The sequence below is a fragment of the Sorex fumeus genome, unplaced genomic scaffold, assembly GCF_029834395.1.
Source record: "Sorex fumeus unplaced genomic scaffold, SorFum_2.1 ptg000009l, whole genome shotgun sequence".
NCBI lineage: Eukaryota > Metazoa > Chordata > Mammalia > Eulipotyphla > Soricidae > Sorex > Sorex fumeus.
This window is the reverse complement of record NW_026606066.1, coordinates 21,087,318-21,110,497: the sequence shown is the minus strand read 5'-3', so window position 1 is coordinate 21,110,497 and position 23,180 is coordinate 21,087,318. Positions and strand designations below refer to the sequence as shown.

The 23,180-nt window shown below is 38.9% G+C and overlaps 1 protein-coding gene across 1 annotated transcript in view; it reads left to right on the top strand.

Annotated features, from left to right (window-relative positions):
* The window catches only part of STK39 (serine/threonine kinase 39), a 301,932-nt gene that overhangs the window by 241,142 nt on the left and 37,610 nt on the right, over positions 1 to 23,180 (top strand). Inside the window, exons 15-16 of the mRNA XM_056110251.1 lie at positions 494 to 546; positions 5,117 to 5,185. Of these exons, the coding sequence (XP_055966226.1) occupies positions 494 to 546; positions 5,117 to 5,185 (122 nt within the window). The remainder of the gene's footprint in view (positions 1 to 493; positions 547 to 5,116; positions 5,186 to 23,180) is intronic.

The following is a 23,180-nucleotide window of genomic DNA, read 5'->3' as shown; positions in this document are numbered from 1 at the left end:
TTTTTCCTCTTATACCCCTTTTTGCCCAGGAAATTTGCATAATCCTGAGTATTAGGTACATAAAGTAGGTAGACAAATTAAACATTTTCTGGTGATAGATCATAGATTTTTATTTTAAAACAAAAAATTTATAAGTTGTACAATCACATTTGGAGGTCACAATCCACAACATTAAGAAAATGAGCTCTGGGCTAAAGACTTCTGAAATTTTAATTTTGAATTATATTCAAGTTACTTAGTGAAGATTTTTAAAAGATGTTTTTGTGGGGGGGATTTTATGCAAAAAGCATATTAATATAAACTCAATCAGTTAAAAAGCTTCCCTTATTATTACCCTAATGATGTCTTCTGTTTCAAGAAATATTTGGAGATAACCAAAGCTATTAAGTGCTTTCTGTATGTTAGTAACATCTTTAAAAAAATGGAATGCATTTGATTTGATTAAACTTCGCTTCATTAGATTTTAATGAGCCATATTTGTTGTTTGTTTCAGAAACTCCAGAAAGGAACTTAATGACATACGATTTGAGTTTACTCCAGGAAGAGGTGAGTTTTAATTGAAATTATTATTTTATTGCTGCAGAGAGCTTTTCAGAAATTGATTGCAACCATGTGGTTGTAATTTACAATTCAACAAGCTTCTTCTAAAAACAAAGGACTTGTGGCAAATGCAGGAAAGGCAAATTGAACCACAACTAGTTATCTGAATTCCAGTGTGGCATGCTGCCTGGTATATGTGCATAAGTGAATTGAAGATATTGGCTTGACCATAAAAAGAGGAGCTGGCAGGGCAGTGTAGGACCTTAAGGACATTCTGATGAGTGTCATGAGAAGCTTAAAGCAGTCCCAAAGCAGACTCATCAGCGAAAGTTCAGATTAAATGAAACCAATGTTGAGTAGTGTTGGTGGCCTTCTCATGACATGGACACCCTGGTCAGAACAATGTTCATATCGCAGCTGATTTCAAATTTAGTATTTTAAATCTCAAAAACTTAAAGGCTGGAGTGGTTGCTCTTTTAGCTTGTGGATGTTTGAACATCATGGAACTATGTCATGGCATGGAAAAGAATTTCAAATAATTTTGGTGAATCACTGAATAACATAAATGAACAGTTTTTAAATAAGGGAAGACTGGTTCTTGTACAAACAGTTGCTTTTTTTAATGTATAGTTTATCACGAAAGCGTTCCAGGGAAGTGAAAATCAGGTGCTGATGCTAAGACTTTGCTTGTTCTCTGATTTCAGATAAAAGCCTCAGGGTCTCTATTGAATAGCTTTCTAAAATACGTTAATTCCAACCAGGAATGTATTCAGATCTGTAAGTTGAATAATACCCAATGTACAATTTGAAGCTCCACTTAACTTTTTATTTGATTAAATTATTTGCTAAAATTAAATTGTTTCCTACAACCCTGAAGTCCTCTCTGGTTTGATAATTGATCGGTTTATTGGACTCCTATGCTATTATCTAATATGTAAGAAGACAAAAACAGGAATGTTCTCAGGTGCCCAAGTAATTAGTGGGAACTTGAGAAAAGAAGTGAGCTCTGTAGATGTACTTGGGTTCAGTTTTTAAAACACTGCCTGGCAAAGTTCCTGCACCAAACACAGTACAAACATGGTGGTCAAAATCATGGCTCTGACTCACTAATTCCCTGTAAGCAGACAAACCTAATGATTTCTGTTGTTTTTTAATTTATACTTACAAAATAAGTGTAAATAAGGCCCTAGTATAATTGCCGATTTGGGGGGCAGCATCCATTTCTGATAGTAGTTCATCTGTGGGGCTGGAGCGATAGCACAGAGGTAGGGCATTTGCCTTGCGCGCAGCCGGCCTGGCCGAGCCGGGTTGGATTCCTCCGCCCCTCTTGGAGAACTTGGCAAGCTACCGAGAGTATCTCGCCTGCACGGCAAAGCCTGGCAAGCTACCCGTGAGGTATTCGATATGCCAAACATAGTAACAACAAGTCTCAAAATGAAGATGTTACTGGGCCCGCTCGAGCAAATCGATGAACAACGGGAGGACAGTGACAGTGATAGTTCATCTGTGAACTTGTATAGCACCAATCACTATCATCCAAATGCTACCTATTATGTAAACTGCTATCCAGCAAAGGCTATGTAAAAATGTAATAATTAAATAACAAATGTCTGTAAGTGAAAGAACATGTTCTTAATTTGTGTCTGTTTCTTTTCATTTGGTTGTTTAAAACTGATAGTGGAATTGAGTCAATTGTCATTTCCAGGAGAGTAAAAAGAGTTAAATTACTGATGAGTCAAAGCTTGGAGTTGAGGAGGGCCACACCAGATCTGTATGACCTAGCTCTTTGTGCTGCTTTTGGCATTTAGGTTTGCCATTTAGGAGAAGCATATTGTGCTTTTGCTGTCCAAACAGATGCCATAGTGTTGGCTTTCCAACAATAGCTGACCTTCCCTGACCTGTGAGCACTAGCCCAGTAGTCACGGAAATCCAATGGCCGTATCACAGTGCCTCTGTTATCACTAATGCTGTCTGCATTCCGGACCTAGCCTGCACTCTCTTTTCATCCATACCATGAAAGTACTATACAATGTATAGACGGAGGGATACAGGGGTATATATATCCTGTGGCTTAGAAGTAAAGCATATCAAGTACCCTGCCCTGAGTTGATGCCAAGCCCTTCGTTTATTACATTGCCTTATACTCTGGAAACCAGAGTGTATGTGATTATTTAACTTGATTACACAGTAAGAATGTTAAGCAACTTGAAGAAAAATAGTTAGTTACCTTCAAATTTCTCTGGCAAGTTCTCATTGATGTATTATTTACATATAGCACTGTAGCACCCCCCCACCATTGTTCATCGATTTGCTCGAGCAGGCACCAGTAAAGTCTCCATTGTGAGACTTGTTTTTACTGTTTTTGGCATATCAAATATGCCATGGGGAGCTTGCCAGACTCTGCCATGTGGGCAGGATGCTCTCAGTAGCTTGCCGGGCTCTCCAAGAGGGACAGAGAAATTGAACCCGGATCAGCCACATGCAAGATAGATGCCCTACCTATTGTGCTGTTGCTCCAGCCCATTATTATTTATATGTATACAAAATAAATACTTAATCACACACATACACTTGTATCTCAGATTTTGTCCAGCTAGCATGACCTATTTTCTATTTTAATAGAACTCATCTGGTACCCCAGAGATCTGAAATAATAGAAGATGCTGTGCATGTTAATAATTTGCTTTGGAACTAGTTTAGTGCAAGCCCTAAATTTGACTTTGATGATTCCATTTCCAACTACATTCTGTGATTGTAGATCATTACTCAAATAATTGAAACAAGAGAAATAGTTCAGTGATGATTCATGTACGCTTTTTCTGAGTTTGATCCCTGGCACATGTATGTGCATACAAACAAATACACAACACACATGTAACATATGCCCTGCATACATACACAGTAAGATGTCATTAATATTTTGGACATAATGTGAGTGTATCCAAGTGCTTTAATACATGATTAGTCAGTAGAAATGTAATGATTACCTATTGTAATAACTGCCAATAGGCACCTTTAATTCAATTTACTTCTTTCCTGAAGTTTTAAGCAAGACAATTGTGGGATTGAACATTCTGTCCAACTTCACACTTAATGCTAACTAAATCACATTCATAGTAGTGTCATTTTGTTACCCTGGGTTCCATATTATAGGATTTGTATGTTTTATCCCTAAGAGAATTTTGCAAGGTGTGTTTGTATTTAAAGTAATAGGTTCAAGACCCAAGGTGGTGCCTATTTTATGCCAGTTCAGTAATAAAATCAGTAATATGATTCCTGTATTTACTGCAGTTTTTCTAGAAATATAAATCTCAGCTTTTTGCTGGTGATTTGGGAATTGGGACATGTATAAAAGAGAGAAAGTGTGCACAGGAAGATAAGGTGCACATTTTTAATGATGGTTGGCTGCCGTATCATCACAGTTATCAGTTGTTAAGTAATTCATATGTGTCAGACACTGGGCTAAATACTTTCAGACTTCTGAAATTAATTGTAACTTATGGAGGATAATTTTTCTCCAATTACACTTCCATGTACATGCACATTTTCATTATGTTCACCTCTGTCCCTCTTCCACATCGCTCCCTGACAGTATCTCTGCTTCCAAAGCACAGATTAAACATGGAAACTCAGTCTATACTGAGGGCATATCAAGCAATAGATGCAATTTAGATGCTCGTTTGATTTAGCAGCTATACTCTCAGGTGATCCCGGACTTTGGAAGACCTTTAGGTCAAATCTCTATCTAGATTCTTGCTGACTGATGGGCTCCTTCTAATCCTGCATGGTTCGGTAGGTCTGTGAGAATATCAGAAGAATAGAGTGACTGTACAATCTCCCTTGTAGAAACATTGGAGTTTATGATGGTTCTTTTGAACACATTATAGTTTATCTGTTTCCTTTCACAGTCGTCAGTGTTCTTATGTTTATCATGTTCATTCACAACTGTTAAATTACATAAATCCAGTTATAATCCCTTGCTACATCCTGTTCAATCCCATCTTTGTGAGGTTTTCAACCTCTGTCCCTTGCTCTAGGATTAAATTTTTGTATAGCCACATTTTCTGAGAATGAATTTGCTGCTGTCAAATGATCATTGTCATACTAAATTTTTTTTGTAATAACATAAATTTAAGTAGCTCATCTTGTTAGTCCAACAAGCTCATAAATTTGTACCAAATAAATGCTACCTATTCAAACTTTGCCATAATTTCTGACTCAACAATTACTTATAGAAAAGAATGGATAGTGACTGGAATCAACCTTATCAAAAGAAAAAGCAGTGTCATAGGGAAGCACATTTGAAAATTAATTTAGACAATCACCACCTAACAAACTTTTCTTGGTTCATCAAAAATGAAATAATTTTGTACTCAACTTCTGTTGAATAAATAATGGTATACAAATTGTACATAGCAAAATGGATTTCATGCTGCTTCTGTTGCTGATGAATCTGAATTGTTGAATTAAAAAACATGGGTGATTTTCATAAATGAAAAAAATATATTTTATGTTGTATGAATTGTTGATTTTTATTTTATGGTGACTAATACATATTCATTTCACATTTGGACAGATACAGCAGATGGCGTTTCTCAGGAGCTCTTCTCTGCTGGCCTGGTTGATGGTCATGATGTAGTTATAGGTAAATCATATTTTAGTATGCAGTGTCATTCTGTTGATAATGTCAAATGGAAATGTGTTTAGTAACAAAAGTTTTCATGAGGGAATAATTTACTCTGGAATTCTGAAACTGTCATTTTAAATTCTTATCTTTTATGTGTAAGAGGTAAATTTGAGTTCCATTTAATTTCCTCTTTTAAGAAGATACCAGTATGATTTTTGTTCCATTTAGCTGGACATGTTGCATCCAACAAAGCACATCAATTACTGAACTAGAGGGAAAAAGACCTGAAAGTAAACCCCCCAAATCCATGTCATAGCAAAAATAGATGCTGTAACTTTAATACACCAAACTATGAGAACCTCTGAAGTCCTTTGTTAGATTTTTCTCCATTCTATTTTTGGATACAGTCCTAATATACTTTGGTTAATATGCGCAGCCATCAATCAGATTCATCATAATCTTAAGATTTTATGGATGGGCTTAAAGATCATGCAGGCCTGTTCTCTTGTGTAGATAAGGAATCAAATTCCTAAAGCATTTGAATGGTTTGCACAGGGCCATGCAGCTGGGTTGTAGCACTTCACTTTTAGGCCATAGCTCTTTCTGCCACTTTTAGGATCTAAAGATAGCTGCACAGTGAAAAGGGAGCCTGCTAGGTAGGGACCTGCTGATAGGAACAAGAAATGACTGGTGACCTCCTGACAAGGCAGCGGAGGCAGAAAAGCTGTAAGAGGCAGACACTGTCAAAAGGCCTGCAACTGCCTAGAGAGAAGCGTGAATAGCTCCAAACTCTTCAGCAAATTCTGAGCTTTGTGGAATTTTACAAAGGATTCTGTTGATATTCATAGTTAGTAATGATTTAAGCAATCAAAAATAGTTGCATTATGCTAACTTTTATTAATTATAATATTAGCTGGATATTGGATATTAGGGGAAATGTATGTTTTGACACGTGTTTGTTTTCAATCATATTAAAATTGGGTCAGAGAGATGACACAGGGGTTTTGTGTGTGTGTGTGTGTGTGTGTGTGTGTGGTTTTTTTTTTTTTTTCTTTTTGGATCACACCCAGCAATGCACAGGGGTTACTCCTGGCTCTGCACTCAGAAATTACCCCTGGCGGTGCTCAGGGAACCATATGGGATGCTGGGAATCAAACCCAGGTTGTCTGCATGCAGGACAAATGCCCTACCCGCTGTGCTATTGCTCCAACCCCGGCACAGGAGTTTAAGGTGGTTGTCTTTCATACTGCTTACCGGTTTGTTCCCTGGCACAACAGTCGGTCTCACCCGAGCACCTCCAGGAGTAATACCTGAGCACAGCCACCTGTCACCCCAAGACACTAAAGTATATTGAAAATATGAGACATATTTGAGACAACATGCTTTCTTTAAATGAAACATTTTAACTTTTAAAAAATGTCACTAGAAATAAGTTCTTCACAATAATACTGAGGTGTAAGTGTGAAGGAGCAAAAAGTAGACACACTGGATTATTAAGGTTCATTTACTCAGACCAGAGAAATAGCTCAGTGGGCTGGAGCACATGCTTAGCATACAGAAGGCTGGGGGGCTTGGGTTTGAGCCTTGACAACACATGGTTCACAGAGCACTGTTGGGAGTATCCACAAACACAGGAGTAGCTCCTACTTACTACTGGGTATGGCCCAAACTGCCCCGCCTCTCAAATCAATTTATTATCTCAACGTTATTTTATATTAACAGTTCCTTGATACAGCTAGATACTCATTCATATTAAAATCATTGTGCCTCAGTTTACCTTAAGAAACGAAGAAAAGCTAATTCAAGTTCAAGAAAATCTTGTAAATTATATTTTCCTCTTGGCTTCATACACTAAGTAGCAAGTGTTAATTTATAGATGAAAATAATTTTAAAAATTCTTATAAATGCTTGCTAATTTTTGCAATTGAGAGAAATCAAGAATGAATATTCTTGTCACAGAGAATAAGAGAATAAAAGATGTTCACGGGAATATAACAGGTCACATCTTCTTAAACATGGTCTTGCTTCAGACCTACAGTTAATTCAGTGTGCTTTTCTTTTTTGCCCCAGGCACAAATGAATCCAAAGTAGGCTTTTAAAAAATTTTTTTTGTTGTTAAATTAAAGAAAAATTTTAAAACATAGTTTATATACAACTTACTGAGTGTAGTTTAACTATACATATAACCTGAAAGATATTTTTTTAATGCTTCAATTACCTTATATTCTGTTTTTTTTTTCTTTTTCTCCTTCTTGTGGCTAAAGTGTAATGGACTTGGATTATGACCTAGCATGTTCAATTCTTCCTTACTTAATAAAACTGAAAATATCGTCAGGACATCACACCTAAGAGTTATAAACATTTGCATATTGTCGTTAGTCATCAGATGAATCCATAGAGCAGAGAAGACAGGTGGTTTTTCATCTGTGTTTTGTGGACAACAGATGGAGGTCAAACAAAAGTTTCTGGATATTGCACCTTTGTACAGTTCTTGAACTTGGCTCTTGAAACTTCAGACTCAAAACTTGATCCTACTCCAGCTCTCTCTGCGCAATTAATGTGGTATCTCTATCCTTGAAAAGTTATTCAGAAAATAAATAATGGTTGGTTGTATGTCCTGGAAAAAATTGTCCTTACTTCTCTTTCCTAGATTGATAGAGGTTGTTTTATATTTAAATTTTTGACTATTGGACAGATAAAGTGTGTTAAATTTTGCCTCCTTTGGCCCATTTCAGCAATTCTTTATCTTCTACCTTATCATCTATTTCCTCTTTCCTCTAATTTGTTCCATCCCAGATAGGTTGTTTTTCCCCCAAATTGAGGAGTTCCACTTTTTACCCACTTTCTGTTTGCATTTATTTCTCTACATTCCCTTATAGCTAAATGACACAGAAGAACCATCCGTGATTTCAATTTCTTTCCTACCACTGACTCTTGAACTCACTACAGTTAGGTTTCTGCCACAGGTTCTCCCCCCCCCCACCCCCACCCCACCCCCCACACACAACCCTTCTCAAGCTGTTCTTATGTAGAGAGGGCACATACCTGGCTATGTGAAGGTGAATGTAGCGAGCAAGAGGGACAGGTAGGAGATGAGTGGTTGGCAAATGGCCACTCTTATACCCAAGTCCAGTTTGGTGCTCAGTCTTCCTCTACAGTCAGCAGCATTGGGCATAGTTGAAAGTGCTCTCGCCTGTAATGTTTTCCCATTTGCTTTTGAATCTCCATTTTCTCTTGTTTTAGTGGTATTTCCTTCACTTTTTTGTTGTATTCCTACCATTTTCTCTGGCCTGCAAATATGGACAAGTCCAATAATGTTTTCCACGGATCTCTTCTCTAAGCACCCACTCTCTTGATCTCATCTAGTTTCACGGTGTCAACACCTTCCATTCTGTAACTCTCCAGCTCTAATTTATGTCTCCAGCTCTGACCTCTCCCTTGAATCTCAGACTCATGTCCATCTTTGGCATCTTCACTTGAAGCATCATCTCAGTTTTAATTGACATCTCCAAAATCCACTCCTGGCATTTCCTCCCACCCCTTCTTTCCCATAACCCGGCACACTGAGATGATGTCTGTTCCATCAAGTGCTCAAGCCCAAAACTTGAGTTATTTTTGACTTTCTCTCTCTCTTACTCACATAGTCCATTGGCATTCTTCAGACTTTCTATACCACAGACCAGATGTCATAATGAAGATGGTAGACAACTGATTCTCGACACCTGTAGACCAGATCTGGTCCTTGCCTAGTGGTTGAAGACCACCATATGAAACTTAAACCAAACGTCTGAAGTTTTGGCGCACACAGAGTTGAAAATAACTAAGAAAAAATAACTAAGAAAAAAAAAGAGTTGAGAACATCAGTGAGCTATGGGAGAGTTGCAACAGCTACAAAAGCCTTGGAATTAGGGAGCTCGCAGCCTGGAAGCAACTTTAAAATGTGACTTTATTGAGTCATAAGTCACAAAGGGCAAATTGAAGACCTCTGATCCAAATGTACCTAGATCAGGCCATTCTGCCAATCACTTTGTCTCCTGTTTGAAGTTCTTCTCTCTCTCCTCACTTGGTTGAATTATTGAATTTGTCTCTTCTGGACTCTAGGCCTCTGTCCTTGTCTCTCTTTAGCCTGTTCTCATCTCAGCAGCCAGATACAGCCAAGTGAAAAGTCAGTCAGATATAAAAGGCCACATTAATGTGATTCCATTTTTATGAAATGATCAGAATATGCCAACCCACTGATTCAGAAAGTCCTTTAATGAATGCCGGGGCCTGGGAGAGCAGCAGCTCAGGGAAGCAGAGAGAGAGATACTGGCTAGTGAGTTCAGAGTTTCTTTTGGTGGGTAATGAAAATGTTCCGAATTAGAAGTGGTAACAGTTCCATAACTTGCAACCACTGAAAACCACTGAATGATACACTTTAAAAGGCTGAGTTTTATGGCTTGTAAATTATTTCTCAATAAAAATATAAGTCAGATAATTAATACTCTAAATAAAATTCTTTTATGACTTTCTCTCCCGTATCTCAGAGATTTAAAATCTCCTGTGCCATCCATCTATCCCCTGTCACTACTCAAGCCTCCCTCCCTCTCTCCTCTTTTCCCCTGGGTTCTTCCTAGCCCCACCACACTGGCTATACTTGGCTGATTCTTCTGCCCAGACTCTCCTTCTCCAGGTGCAGTACAGCCCAACCTGCGCTGACAGGCCTATGTAAAATTACAGCCACCCCAACTCTCCTCCTTTCCGTGAAGGCTTCACCCTCTCTCCTTCCACCTCCACCCTCTGCTCCCTGTCATGCCCCCATCCTGCCCCCCACCCCACCCCTCCAACCCCCATGCCTGCAGGTTATCAAATAGGATATTTCCCTGGAGCATACATTTCTTGAAGGTTAGGGATTTTATCTGTTTTGCTTCCTAGTACCCCAAAATCTATCTTTCACACAGCAGGCACACAGTGAATACTTTTTAGAGATTAAAAAAAATCCATTTTGAAATACAGAGCCATATTATATCATTTACTTTACAATGATATAAGATTGTAAATTAAAAGACCATTTTGAGTCTAGGCATCTAGTATTTAAGACTCATTTTCAAGATTAAAGAATGCAAGTAACATTTTATATGTTGACTTAGCAAAGGCTGTGCTAAAAAAATTTTTTCCAATTCAACTTAGAACATTGGTATTGTAGGTTTGAATGATTTATTAATGTGTATTTTCTGCCTTTTATAATAGAAAGCAGCTAACATTTAAATAGATTAAAAAGTTTCTCCCCTTCAGAATTTCCTATTGAGTTAGGGTAAGTGCTTGGGGCAACAAGAAAAAACTTGGGAATAAAAGGTGAAGGTATACATTGTGGAGCAGTGAAAGTTATGACTTTTACTATAATGTGGAAACTAATCTTCAGCCCCTTGCTGCGGGGTAATCTGCATTTAATGTGCAGACCTTTACAAAGCACAATTTGGGTTGAAGAAGGACCATTGTCCTGACAGGGAGCAATTTCCTCTGTGCTGAAGCACACTAGAGCAAAAATTTAACATGATATTTGTGGACAAATGATAAAACCAATCCAATGGCACGAGTATAGCTCTACATTAGGCAAGAAACAGGAGATATTTTAGGCATCATATAAATGAAAGCTGATCAGATTGACCAGCCCTTCCAGGTGGGTGTTGATGGAAAAAAGTTTGCTAGCTTTGTAAAATGCAGACCTGGGTGATATACCAGTATAACTCTGTGCATCTTGTCTGGCTGAGGTGGTGGCTGAAAAAGAGCCCAGATCATGGTTCCTATCCCACTTGAGTGAAAGAGGGGGATGATGAATGGTGAATCAGCAGAGAAACTTGTTACTTCTCTGCAAGTGTAAAATCAACTGATGAGACATTTTCTCTTGAAAAGAACCACAGGGGAGGGAAATCAAATATGCTCTAAACATACCTAAGAAAGAAGACTGGAATTCTGTTCAGGCCTTCTGATAAATGATAATTATTTTTCAATCTCTGTTGTCAGTCATTCTCTCATTTATGAATTAGACCCTCAGCAGTAGAAGGAACAGCTGTGCGTGTATTAAACTGGCTCCTGTCTTTACCACTTAGCAGCTCCTATCAGGCTGCTGACCTCTGACCTGCTGGAGAACGGGCCACCACAATCTGTGAATGGAGAGAGGAAGCAGCTGGCTGGCAGCTGCCGGCTGGCACCTGCCTTCCGGGAAAAGCCTCCTACCTACTCTTTGCTTGTGATTTTTTTCCCATCATTTCCTGGCTTTGTCACATGTGTCTGTTTATTCTGCCTCCTCTCAGTGGAGTTCGAATCCAGATGTTGGAATTGGTTTTCCAAGAAGGGAACTGTGTTTCTTTGTTCATTTTCATAGATTTCCTGTGGTGGTTTCTGAGTCTAGCTGTGTAGTTCTTGCTGCACTCGAAGCTGATACTAGCCAAGTAGATTCTTGGAGGTTCTTGCAATAAACTTCTGGACATGCATTTATGTGATGGGCAGCTCTTTTCTAGCTCTTGGAAGAATCCCAGTCTGCCTTTCCAGGGTTCAGAATTGCTATAGAGACCACCTTTAGGAAGTCATCTCTAGTGATTGCCCTGGCCCAATCTGGGTGACAACTGGCCTTTCCTATAGTCCTTAGGTGGCAGAGAACTGTATTTTGATCACCTTTTAGTGACAATATGGCTTTAACCCTGCAATACTTTCTTTTAAATCTATCTTTTTTGTGTGTGGAGGTTGAAGGTGCCTGTAGTTTAATCCTGCCTTTTGTTTCATTGAATCTCTGTGATCCCTGCCACACACAGGCACTTAATAAATATGCCCATGGATAAATGAGACTATTTATCTCCATTGGCAAATAGAACACTAGAATAGTTCATGAATGTGATGATACAAATATTGTTACACCACCTCAGAACCGCAGAGTTATTCAACCTGACTGATTCTTTTTTTTTTATGTAGGAGTACTCACCCTGATTGATTCTTATTTGTTCATTTTCTTTATTCCTGAGTCTCCTCTGTCTTTCTTAGAATTTGATTTTGTCCTGCTTATTGGGAAGGAAATACGGATGGTTTGGAAGACTCTCTGACTTCTGACGCTAGCATTGAAATCTCTTGCATTCGGTGCTGGTTAAAATGGAGTATCTCTAGGTCCCAACCTAAAGCATAATCCAGTGTCTAGTGCCCAGAGTGTAGAAATTGGCATCTTTCACAACTATCCTAGGTGAGTCTCCGTCACTAGAACTTTGTGACCAATTTGCCACTTTAGGTTCAACTTGCAGCAGCCTTGTAGTCTTTGAGTTCATTATATCATCGGTCTGTCTTTCCTACATCACGGATCTCTCTTGCTTTTGTGCCTTTTCAATTCTCTTCTTTCCTTAGGAATCTGTTCTAGAACTAGAGACCAGTTAACTGTTTCAGATGTTGTATTTGCATGTGTGTGAGTGGTAGCAACATGTAGAAGAGTTTCACTGGAATACATTTTTCCCATAATGAGTCATTATGTTTTTTATTAAAACTGTGATCGCTGATGAGGAGGTGGTGGAGCATCCATAGCTGCAGTGTCCCTAACTATCAGAGCAGCAGATGGTGAGCATGTGGTGAGCTGGGGGAGTACTTTGTTTCCCCACAATATCCAGGGATGGTGAAGTCTGTTGTGTGATCCAGGACCCACTAAGCAGCAGTATGCTTTTCCAGTGAAAATCCTGGGAAAGAGTAAACATATTCTCTTCAGTTCAGAAGTTATGCCATGATGTTTACTGCTGTTGAAATTCAGTGAAGGAAAGCTTTCATTATCAAAACTTGATAGCCCTTTCAGCATGCTTCTCCAAAAATTTGTAAGTCTACAACTGTACCTCATGGTGTCTCACTAATAAAAATTTTAAAATTTAAAAAAAAAACCTTTATAGCCCTAACACATCTTTACTAAAATGTTAAAATGTGGCAATGAAAAATTTTAAGAAAATACCTTAAACGCTTTCTGATGTTAATGAATATAGTTGCGTGATTTCTTACTAAAACTGTGAATTATAATAGTTTGTGGAATTGTAAGTGACCAGGAAGAACATACTTTAAAAAACAACTCTTCGAAAAGTGACCTTTGTGGTTGATAAGTAATAACATGACACTACTTTTCTTGGCATAATCTGAAATATCCATGCAGTTCAGGTGTCTACAGCTTAAACATTTCTAGTTAGTAATAGCAGATAACCCCTGGAAATATGTGGAAGCCCTCAAAAGCCCCCAGGGTCGCTAAGTTACTTTGTTAGCTCTGGGTACTATGTGATAGATTCAGTGACTCTCATTTGACCCTGCCCAAGAGATACTTGAAGACTCACCAGATCTTCTACCACAGTTTGTCAGCCTGCTGCACTGTTTCTCAGACCATAATGACCATAATGAACCTATGCCGGGTACAGCATATGAACAACACAGAGCTCTTGCCCTCAATAAATTTGCAATCAAAGAGTAAAGGTAGATATTAGGTAAATCAGTATACAGATGAAGTGCAATGACAAATTGTTAGATGTGCTCTGAAGAGAAAATGATCCACGGGAGTCTGCACTTGGATTCAAGAACAATGTAGTAAGCCCTACTGAGAGAGAAACATCTGGATGGCCTTAGTTTAGTCTGGCCATGTGGAGCAGAGGCATGCTTGTGCAAAGATAATGAACCTTATAAAAGATGGCCAGTGATGCCAGAAGAGAGGTAGGAGGAGAGAGGGTGACATGAAATAAGGCAATGACCAGATAGTATAGAACTTCGTAAACAGCCATTTGCCATAATTTAGCCATAGCAGACTAAATCCTAGTCATGCAACTGCAATTGAGTCCCTATACAGGAAAGCAATAAATTGTAATGACTTCATTGCCTTCTCTTATCAGAGAAAGTAAGTGCTTTCCTGTAGCCTCATTCAATTATGGAGGATAAATACACAGTTTACACTGTCTCAGGCCTCTGTGCTTCCTGAACTTCATTCCTATCGACCGAGGAGAGCAGGAACTGCAAAAGGACAATACAAGCCCTGGACCATCTGAGAAATATAAGCTGAAATGTTTTGACACATACTAGGCTTATTTGAGATGGATGGCATTTAAAAGTTACCAATAATTTACTCTTTGGTAACCAGGGCACCTTCAGAGGTACCTTCCATTGATCCTGACTTCAGTTCTGCATTTAAAGGGAATTTAAGATTCTGAGAAAATGCAAAGCTTGAAAATGAATTGCAGGCATTAAACATATTAATTATGAGAGGAACCCAATGGATATTCCCATGGAAGATGGTATATGTTTTCCATTTTATAGTATTTTCTTTTTCTCACACAAATTATATATAGTGAGGACTTTAATGTCACTGCATGTGTTCTAGAAAGGTTCTAATAGGTACATGACTATATAAAATATTCTTGTTTCTCAGGTTAAAGCAAACTTGCCATTTCAGGTTCACTAATTACAGTTGGATTTAGTGAATTTTCTTTCAGGGACCATTTTCTACCAAATTTTAGGAGATCTTCAAGTGACTTAATGTTCTGAATGCAGCATAGTACAGAGAGGGCTTGTTAAGGTAACCTTTGTCCAGGGATGCTGGGCCAGTGTTTCCTCATACTGGGAGCTGCTAGAGTGGTTATAGACTAGAAAAATAGCTGATGGTGCTGGTAATTCTCTGTATTCCTCCTCACACCCCACTGTGTTGGTTCTCTTCTCTATGCAGTTTTTTTTTCCTTAGAAGGGTTTCTACCTTATGAGGAGATTTCAATGAAAACATTGATTGGCAATGAAAATTACCATTTAGTCCTTTGGGCTCCACTCAGTGACATCCTCTATAATTATTTAACTGATTTTAAATTAATCACTTTTACTGACATTTGGCTTTCACCAAATTCTGTCTGTCCCTTGAGTGACTGCCTGCCTTTCCACGCTGTTGATCCATCTTATTGCTCAGGCTTTCAACATCTAAAGCAGGATTGAGGTTATGAAACTTCAGCTAGGAGCACCCATTTCCAGCTAGACAGTTGGGGATTCAGATGCTGACGCTGCCAGTTACTTGCCATGACTTTGGAGGTCATTTGCTTCATCACTGTCATCCTCAAACTCTTCTTTATCACAGAGAGACCCACTTAGTGCAAGTTGTTTGGAGTTGTTCTCACTTACCTGGAGAAGTTAGTAGGCTACTGAGAGGCACTTAACAAGTGAGCATTCTTTTCTTTCTGTTCTGATCTCAATTCACCTGACCTCCCATCCTTTGTGAGATTTCTCATATAAAGTGCTTTTTAGAAAATGAAAGACAATACTGCAGTTTCCTCAGATAAAATGGAGCTGTGGTCCCTAGCAGGGAACAGAAGCATCAGTAATCCACATGGGGAATGAATGATTTTGTAGTCTCAGAATCATTGTAGTCTTGGAATCCATGAGATTTCCCCTCTTCATCTTTGTATCTGTGCCAGTGCTGCGAGTTTCTCTCTTGGTGCTGCTCTGACTGTGCAGTACTGAAAAAGTGATCAATAACAGAGAGAACAGGACCAGAACAGTACAGTGGGGAACAGTACAGTGGGGAAGATGCTTGCCTTGTATGCAGCCAACTTCAGTTCCATCCCTGGCACTTTTCAAATATTTTTTTTAACTACCAAAACTTCCCTTAACTCCTCATGATAAATTCTCTTGGAGATGTCAAAACTTTTTTTTTTTGGTGGGGGTGGGGTGCAGGGAGTGGTTATTTTTATTTCCTGGGTCACACCTACCAGTACTCAGGGATTATTCCTGGCTCTGCATTCGAGATTCACTCCTGGTGGAGTTTGGGAGACCATATGTAGTACTGGGGACCAAACCTAGTAAACCTGTTGCCAAGCAAGTGTCTTACCTGCTGTACCATTTCTTCAGCCCCCAGGTGTCAACAGTTTTTAATATCTTTACCAAGACCAAGGAGATTGCTCAGACAGCTGCACATAGGAGTCCCAAAATTCAGTTCCTGCTACTGTTTTTGTCCCCCAAGTATCACCAGCAGTTCCCCTCCTCCCTAACTCATCTTCCCCCCCAACAAAATTCTTCCATATTATTTGTCACAGTGCTCTCTAGTTTTTCCTTATTCCTGCAAAAGACAGTATCTATTATTACCATATACAAATTCTGATGTGATGTGGAGACTGCAGAGCTTGGGGACCCCTCATTTATGGTGGGTATTCTAGATAACCACATTTAATATCAATGATGGATTATTAGAATTTTAGTCCAATAGCATTATTTTATACTGAGATTATCAGTAAAGGAAGCTGTCAGTTTTAATATACTTAATGTTTTCATTATGGACTTTTTTTTTCTCTTTGTTATTGGTTTGGGAGGTCATAGCCAGCTATGCTCAGGACTTATTCCTGACTGTGCATTCAGGGATCACTCCTGACAGACTTGAGGGACTATGCGGGGTGCCAGGGATTGAACCAGTTTGGCTGTGTGCAAGGTCAGTGCCTTACCTGCTGTACTACTGCACTGGCCCTTTGCTATGAAACATTTTTAATACTCAAGACGTGGGAAGGTTTAGTAGAAAAAATTAGACACCACACTCCTCTCCTTGGGATCTGGAACAGCCGCTCTCTTCAGAGCTCTCATCTATGCTTCCCTTCCTCACCCCCCTGCCCCCAATCTCACCTTTTAAAATCATTTTCCAACTAGCTTCTCTTATTCTGAATTTATGCAGTTGATGCTTCTGACCCAAAGGCCTTAGCATAGTCTTTCGGTACACACAGTCTCTGTATCTGTACTGGGAATTTCTCTCCAGGGAGTTCTAAAACCAACACTTACTGGCATAATTTTTAAGTTTATTAAAATTCTATGAAATGAACCTGGACAGCATTATGCTAAGCAAAAGGAGCTACACATAAAAGGTCACACATGATTCCATTTATATGAAATATCCCGAATAGCTAAATCTGCAGAGATAGAGAGCAGATTAGTGTTGGCCGGGATCAGGGGCACCTGGCAGGGACAGTGACTGCTAAACAGCAGCATCACTAAGTGGAGGGGAGGGCAGGTGTCACACAATTTTTTCAGTGTGCTAAATGCCACTGAACTGTTTGCTTTCAAAGTTAATTTGATGTTATGTGGACTTCACCTCAGTAAATAAATTCTCTACAGTAAAATTTAACTATTTGAAATATAGCATAAAAATACTGAAGTTAGTTATGTTGAAATTTCTCTCTCCTTCCCCCCTCCCACTTTTTACTGTTTTGTTTTTGGGTCACATCTTGAGGTACTCAGAGTTTGCTACTGGCTTTGTATTCAATGATTATTTCTGGCCTGGCTTGGGAGACATAAGAGTTGAATCTAGGTTGGTCACATGCAAGGGAAGTGCCTTACCCGTGTACAATCTCTTTGGCCCCAATATTGGAATTTCTTTACTATTAATTATATATTATGGGTATTATTTACCTGATACCTAGTCCAAACTCCTATTTGTCTTCTTTCTTTCTTTCTTTCTTTCTTTCTTTCTTTCTTTCTTTCTTTCATTCTTTATTTCTCTCTCTTTCTTTCTCTCTTCCTTTTTTCTTTCTTTCTGTTTTGGGGCCACACCTAGTTATATTCAGGGGTAACTCCAGGCTCTTCACTCAGGAATTACTCTTGGCAGTGCTCCAGTGGCCATATGGAATGCCTGGGGTTGACCGCGTGCAAGGCAAGCATCCTACCCGCTGTGATATCTCTGTCTCTTCCTATTTTTTTCTTGGCAGAGGAAAAGATGGTTAATGATAGTATAGTAATTCTTGTTGATTGTATTTTAACAACAAATGAAGTTGATAGAATGCTTGAGATTTTTATTTAATTTTACTGATGAAAATGAAAAAGTAATGGGAAAGTTCTATAACTTTGTAGTAATATCTCCAATTCTTGTGTGTACTCCGTTACTGTTCACTTAGCAGTTTGCTGGTATAAGAGTATATTATAGGATGGTGAATGGTTCAAACCTTTGAAAGTTGTCCTTTGAGATTTAAAATGAATAACTCTTAAATGGAGTGGTGCAAATGATTTTGCTTATTTTTTTGTCTGTAAACATTCATTTCCAAGTAAAACAAATCATTCTCAGCAGATGGTGGTGTTTTATGAAAGTGATAAGACAAAGGAAATGTTTTAGTCTTACATATTTTTTGTCAGAACTTAATAAATGCCTGTGGAATAAACACATTGGTTAAAAACTGATCCTTAACATTTTGAAGGATTTGGAAGATTCTCCAGAGAAAAGCCACATTTTCAGAGTGGGTTATGCTGTGTGTAACAGTAACTGTTCAAGTGACTGAGATATTGGGTATCCAGGACTCTGGGTTGGCTAATGTGTCAGTGACCTGAGTAAGTTCTTGGTGTTTTCTTTCCGTTAGCCCAACCCTTTAGAGCCTGACTATGCATCAACATTCATTTCTTTCATAGCCCCACCAGTCTTCCAGATGCCATCCAGCTATGCTATACACTTCCCTGACCACAGAGGTGTTTACTGTAGCACTGTAGCACTGTCCTCCCGTTGTTCATCAATTTTGCTCGAGCGGGCCCAGTAATGTCTCCATTCTGAGACTTGTTGTTACTGTGTTTGGCATATTGAATACGTCAAGGGGAGCTTGCCGGGCTTTGCCGCGCAGGTGAGATACTCTCGGTAGCTTGCTGGGCTCTCCGAGAGGGGCAGAGGAATTGAACCTGGGTTGGCCGGGCCAGCCGCTGGCAAGGCAAATGCCCTACCGCTGTGCTATCTAAGATCCCAGAAACCCCCCAGTATCCCTTTCCTCAGCTGTCATTGGCTTTCCACCACTATTAAGAGCCCCTGGAGCTGGGTGATACCTTGCAACAACAGTATCTGCTGGCTCCATAGTCTTGTTAAATTATCATAGATCTTAAAGTCCTCCACATTCCAGGTGCAGACTGGTCTTCAGAATATTTAGTGTTGCTTTTAAAGTAATGCAGCAGGAGTATAGCCTAAGAGCTTTAGTGATGGGTTATGTGTAGACCATTTCCAAAAGCGAGGAATATTAAAGCAGAAGCAAAACCCAGACTGTGCCTTTGTTGTGCTCATACTTCATTGGTGAGTATCTGTTAGTTTCCAAGAGAGCAAAGTCTCTTTTGTTTATGCACTTTTGCAGGAGAGGGAAGGGGGGATAGAGAGAATGGAGTCCTGTATCATTTTGTTTTGTTTTTTGGGCCACACCCAGTTTGTTGCTCAGGGATCATTATTGTCCATACTTGCGGCTCTATAGGGGTGTCATGGAGCGAACCTGGATTGACCTCATGCAAAGCAAGCACCTTACCTGTTGTTCTATCACTGCTATCCCATATTGCTTTATTTTTAACTGGCAAATTCTCTTAAAGCACTGTGAATTATGAAGTTATTCATTCATAGTTGGGTTTCTAGTTATTCCGATTCTTACTCTTATCAGAAAATGTAAAATTAGAACTGATAAATGATAGCCTTTTTAAAAAATAGGCAAATTCTCTTTTAAGTTTGTACAAATATTTGGCACTTCATTGCTGATTGTTTTGTTCATTTCTTTGTCTGTTTGGGCTCCCCAAGTGGTGCTCAGCAGGCCTCTCAAAGCAGCTGTCAGCCAGCTGGACAGGTGGTTCAATGTCAAAGTTGAGGATGCTTGGCTGCTTGGGCTCCGCAGTGCTAGAGATGACCTAGGTCATATTTAACAATGCTCATTGTTGCATCCAGTGGATCTTCTGGTGCCAGTATTGAACTGGGGTCACCTCTTGCAAGACATGCACTTTTATCCCAATACTATCTCTCCCACCCCTGTTGTGTTCCATTAGAAAATAAGTTATAGCACTGTGATTTACCAAGTTGTTCATATTATAGTTGTTTCAGGCTTTAAATGTCTCACCACCATTGTGGCCTTGCTTCCCCCCACCATTTTCCCACCCATCATTATCTTATTTTAATTTAATCATTGTTCTTGAGGAAATGAATCTAGGTAGTTTAATTGAGTACCTTTATGCCTACAGAATTCTTTTCTTTGGTTTGGCATACCAAATCTGTTGAGCTTTAAGTCTTAACCACAAAGTTTCTGAACCAATTTTATGCAGTACTCCATCCCACATTCTTTTAAATTTTTGGTTATTGTTCTTACTCCAGTCTTTGACAGTTTCTTCAGGCTTTTTCAATAGTACAGAGATTGCAATGTAGTTGCAAAGAATTATTTCTTGACTACAAATGTATCTTGTTAAACTTGGATAGTGTTTTGAAATTCTGGAATTAATTGCACTCATTTAAAAAGTGGCAGCTTTACATAAAACTTCCATTAAAGCTTATTTTAGAAAAATCAGAAAGACTGAAAATAACTGGGCATGAAATACTGAATGCAAAAATTCTACCTTCTTTTCTCTGATTGATTTACATTATCTACTTGTCCCGGAAGACATTTGAGTTTTTGACTCCTGTAGAGTCCATTAGAGCTAACCGGTGCCATCCTGTTTTCTTCCTATATACACAGTATGTCATCTCTTCAAACCTAGATAAATATTTTTCCAAGCAGTACACAAGTACAATTGCTCCCAGTTTGCTTAAGCTATAGATATGGAGCGATAGCACAGCGGTAGGGCGTTTGCCTTGCACGCAGCCAACATGGCCAACCCGAGTTCGATTCCTCCGCCCCTCTCGGAGAGCCCGGCAAGCTACCGAGAGTATTCGATATGCCAGACACAGTAACAACAAAGTCTCCAATGGAGACGTTACTGGGCCCGCTCGAGCAAATCAACGAACAACGGGAGGGCCTTTACCTTTACCTTATAGATAAATAAAAGAACATAGCTTTCTACAGGTTCCACACTACCCCCCACCCAAGGCCCCCACCACGCACCCAAACTCATCCTCAGAGAAAAGTGGCTTGAGAAGAATCCAGAATGCACCTAATGTTCCAGTTTGAGTAAAGATGGAATAGCACATCAGCTGAACATAAGCTCAAACTCTCATGAGGCAGGAGAATCATGAGTTCACAAGGCTGACCACAACACCGAGACATGTGATTCTCTGGGAACCAAATCCTTAGGCATAGTTTGGGGACCTGCAGGAACATCCATATTAGGATACACAATGTAAAAGGTCATTCCTGCTGCTATTCTGTCTCCTATTCATATTCCCTGAGCACTAATTAATGCTTTATTGCTAGAGCTCATTTATCACTAGAGCTCGACACACAATCAGTATGTGTTCCCTTATTCAATATGTACAAGAGTAGCATTAACATATATTATCACACATGCATATTGTACATATTATCACTATTATAGTACATATCCATAGGGCTAGGAAATAAGACGATAGAAGTTTATGATGTTCTCAGAAATACACTATCATCCTCACATTCCCACATTTACCCTTGAGATTAGCCTTTTGATCTAACTCTTAAGACCTCTTCCACTCCCTCCAAGCAAACTTATTGTAAAATTACCACATTCTCTTATCCTACATTTCATCAGCTTCATAGATCACCATAACCACTGTCCCTTCCATACACCAGAGTATGGCCCCAGATCGAATATTCCAACACAGATGATAACCACAGACCAGGCCCTCTTGTCCAGGTTGGGTTTTTCTAGTCCTATTTTGATATTTGTTCTCATAGAAAGTGCCATCACTGGGAATGTGTATAAATTGAAGGAAGCACGTACATTCTCATAATACTGGGTTAGTTGGCCATGATGGCTTTTTTTTAATGGCTAGCAAGATGTGTGGGATAAGTTTTAAAAAATGTTTTATAATACTTGTAAACATTTATTTTTAGGAAATATGTGTTTATGTGCTTTACCCAACCATGTAATCCTGATCCACTCTTAAAATTGAATTACTCTGAGTTCTCAACACCATTTTATCATATTCTCTCATGACTCACAATCATAATTGGTTGTTGTTACTTTGGCTTCTTTTGAGCATTCTGGCTAGATATAGTCTGGTACAAAGTAATTTCTGGAAAGACTGATCCTTTATTGATACTTTGTTGAATGTTTACTGGCAATTGGACTGAGAGCCAACATACAAGACCTTTGTGTTTGCTTTGCTGATTGGTATATCTTAGAACACTAAAAGAATGACCAGCATTTAGGCACAAAGTAAGTATTTGTTGTGATTTCTTACATTGTCAGGTCAAATTAAAATATACCATTCCATATATAATGTAAAAATACACTGTTACATTTTTGTACTGGGTTTCATTGTTCTTAATCAAATCACTGATAGGTGGTCGCAGCAAAAATGGGAATCCATGTTTGTACTATTCAGATGTGTGGGCTAAGCAGGATGGACATTCCAGAGGTGTCTATCTTCCAGAATTATTCCTCAGAAACCAGAAGCTGGTATGCAATCGTTTTTTACTACATTACTGAGGCAGGAATGAATTCATCATTTTTATCTCACCATTTCTCATTAAAAGTCTAATGCCAATATCTCGTCCTGAACAGTTCCAAATTCTATATTCTGCTAAACTAGGAATTTAATGTGTGTTTGAACAACACACCATGGACCTATGACAGATTAACTCTTTGGAAATAGACACACACACATACACACACACACACATACACACACACACACACACACACACACACACTGACCTCCTGCCAGTCAGAAATAAATCCTCCACATAATCTTGCCAAAATGTCATTTGGTTGTGAACGGGGCTCCTCATTTGTCTTATGAGAGACTGTATAGCAAGTGCCAGGCCACTGCAGTCTTTTCAGCTTCCCTTTTGTTCTCTCAGGCAGCTGCATCTTTGATAAAGGGGATTGGTGAAGAAATATAATTGGCATCTTTTATTTTGTCATTAGCTTCATTCTTACCTTATTGAAATCACTCTTGGATGAGCGATGTTTTTGCTTGTTTGCTTTCTAATAACCATTTAATTGGTGTTTAGCCATGTTTCTAGCTTTCAATTTACTGCTTTCCAGTTAACCCTGGCATTAAGTCTCACAATAGGGTCTATTCTAATATCAACTGGAAATTTTAATCTATTTTTGCTAGGTTTAAAAGTATGTTCATGAACTAGAGAGCTAGTAAAGCGGATAAGGT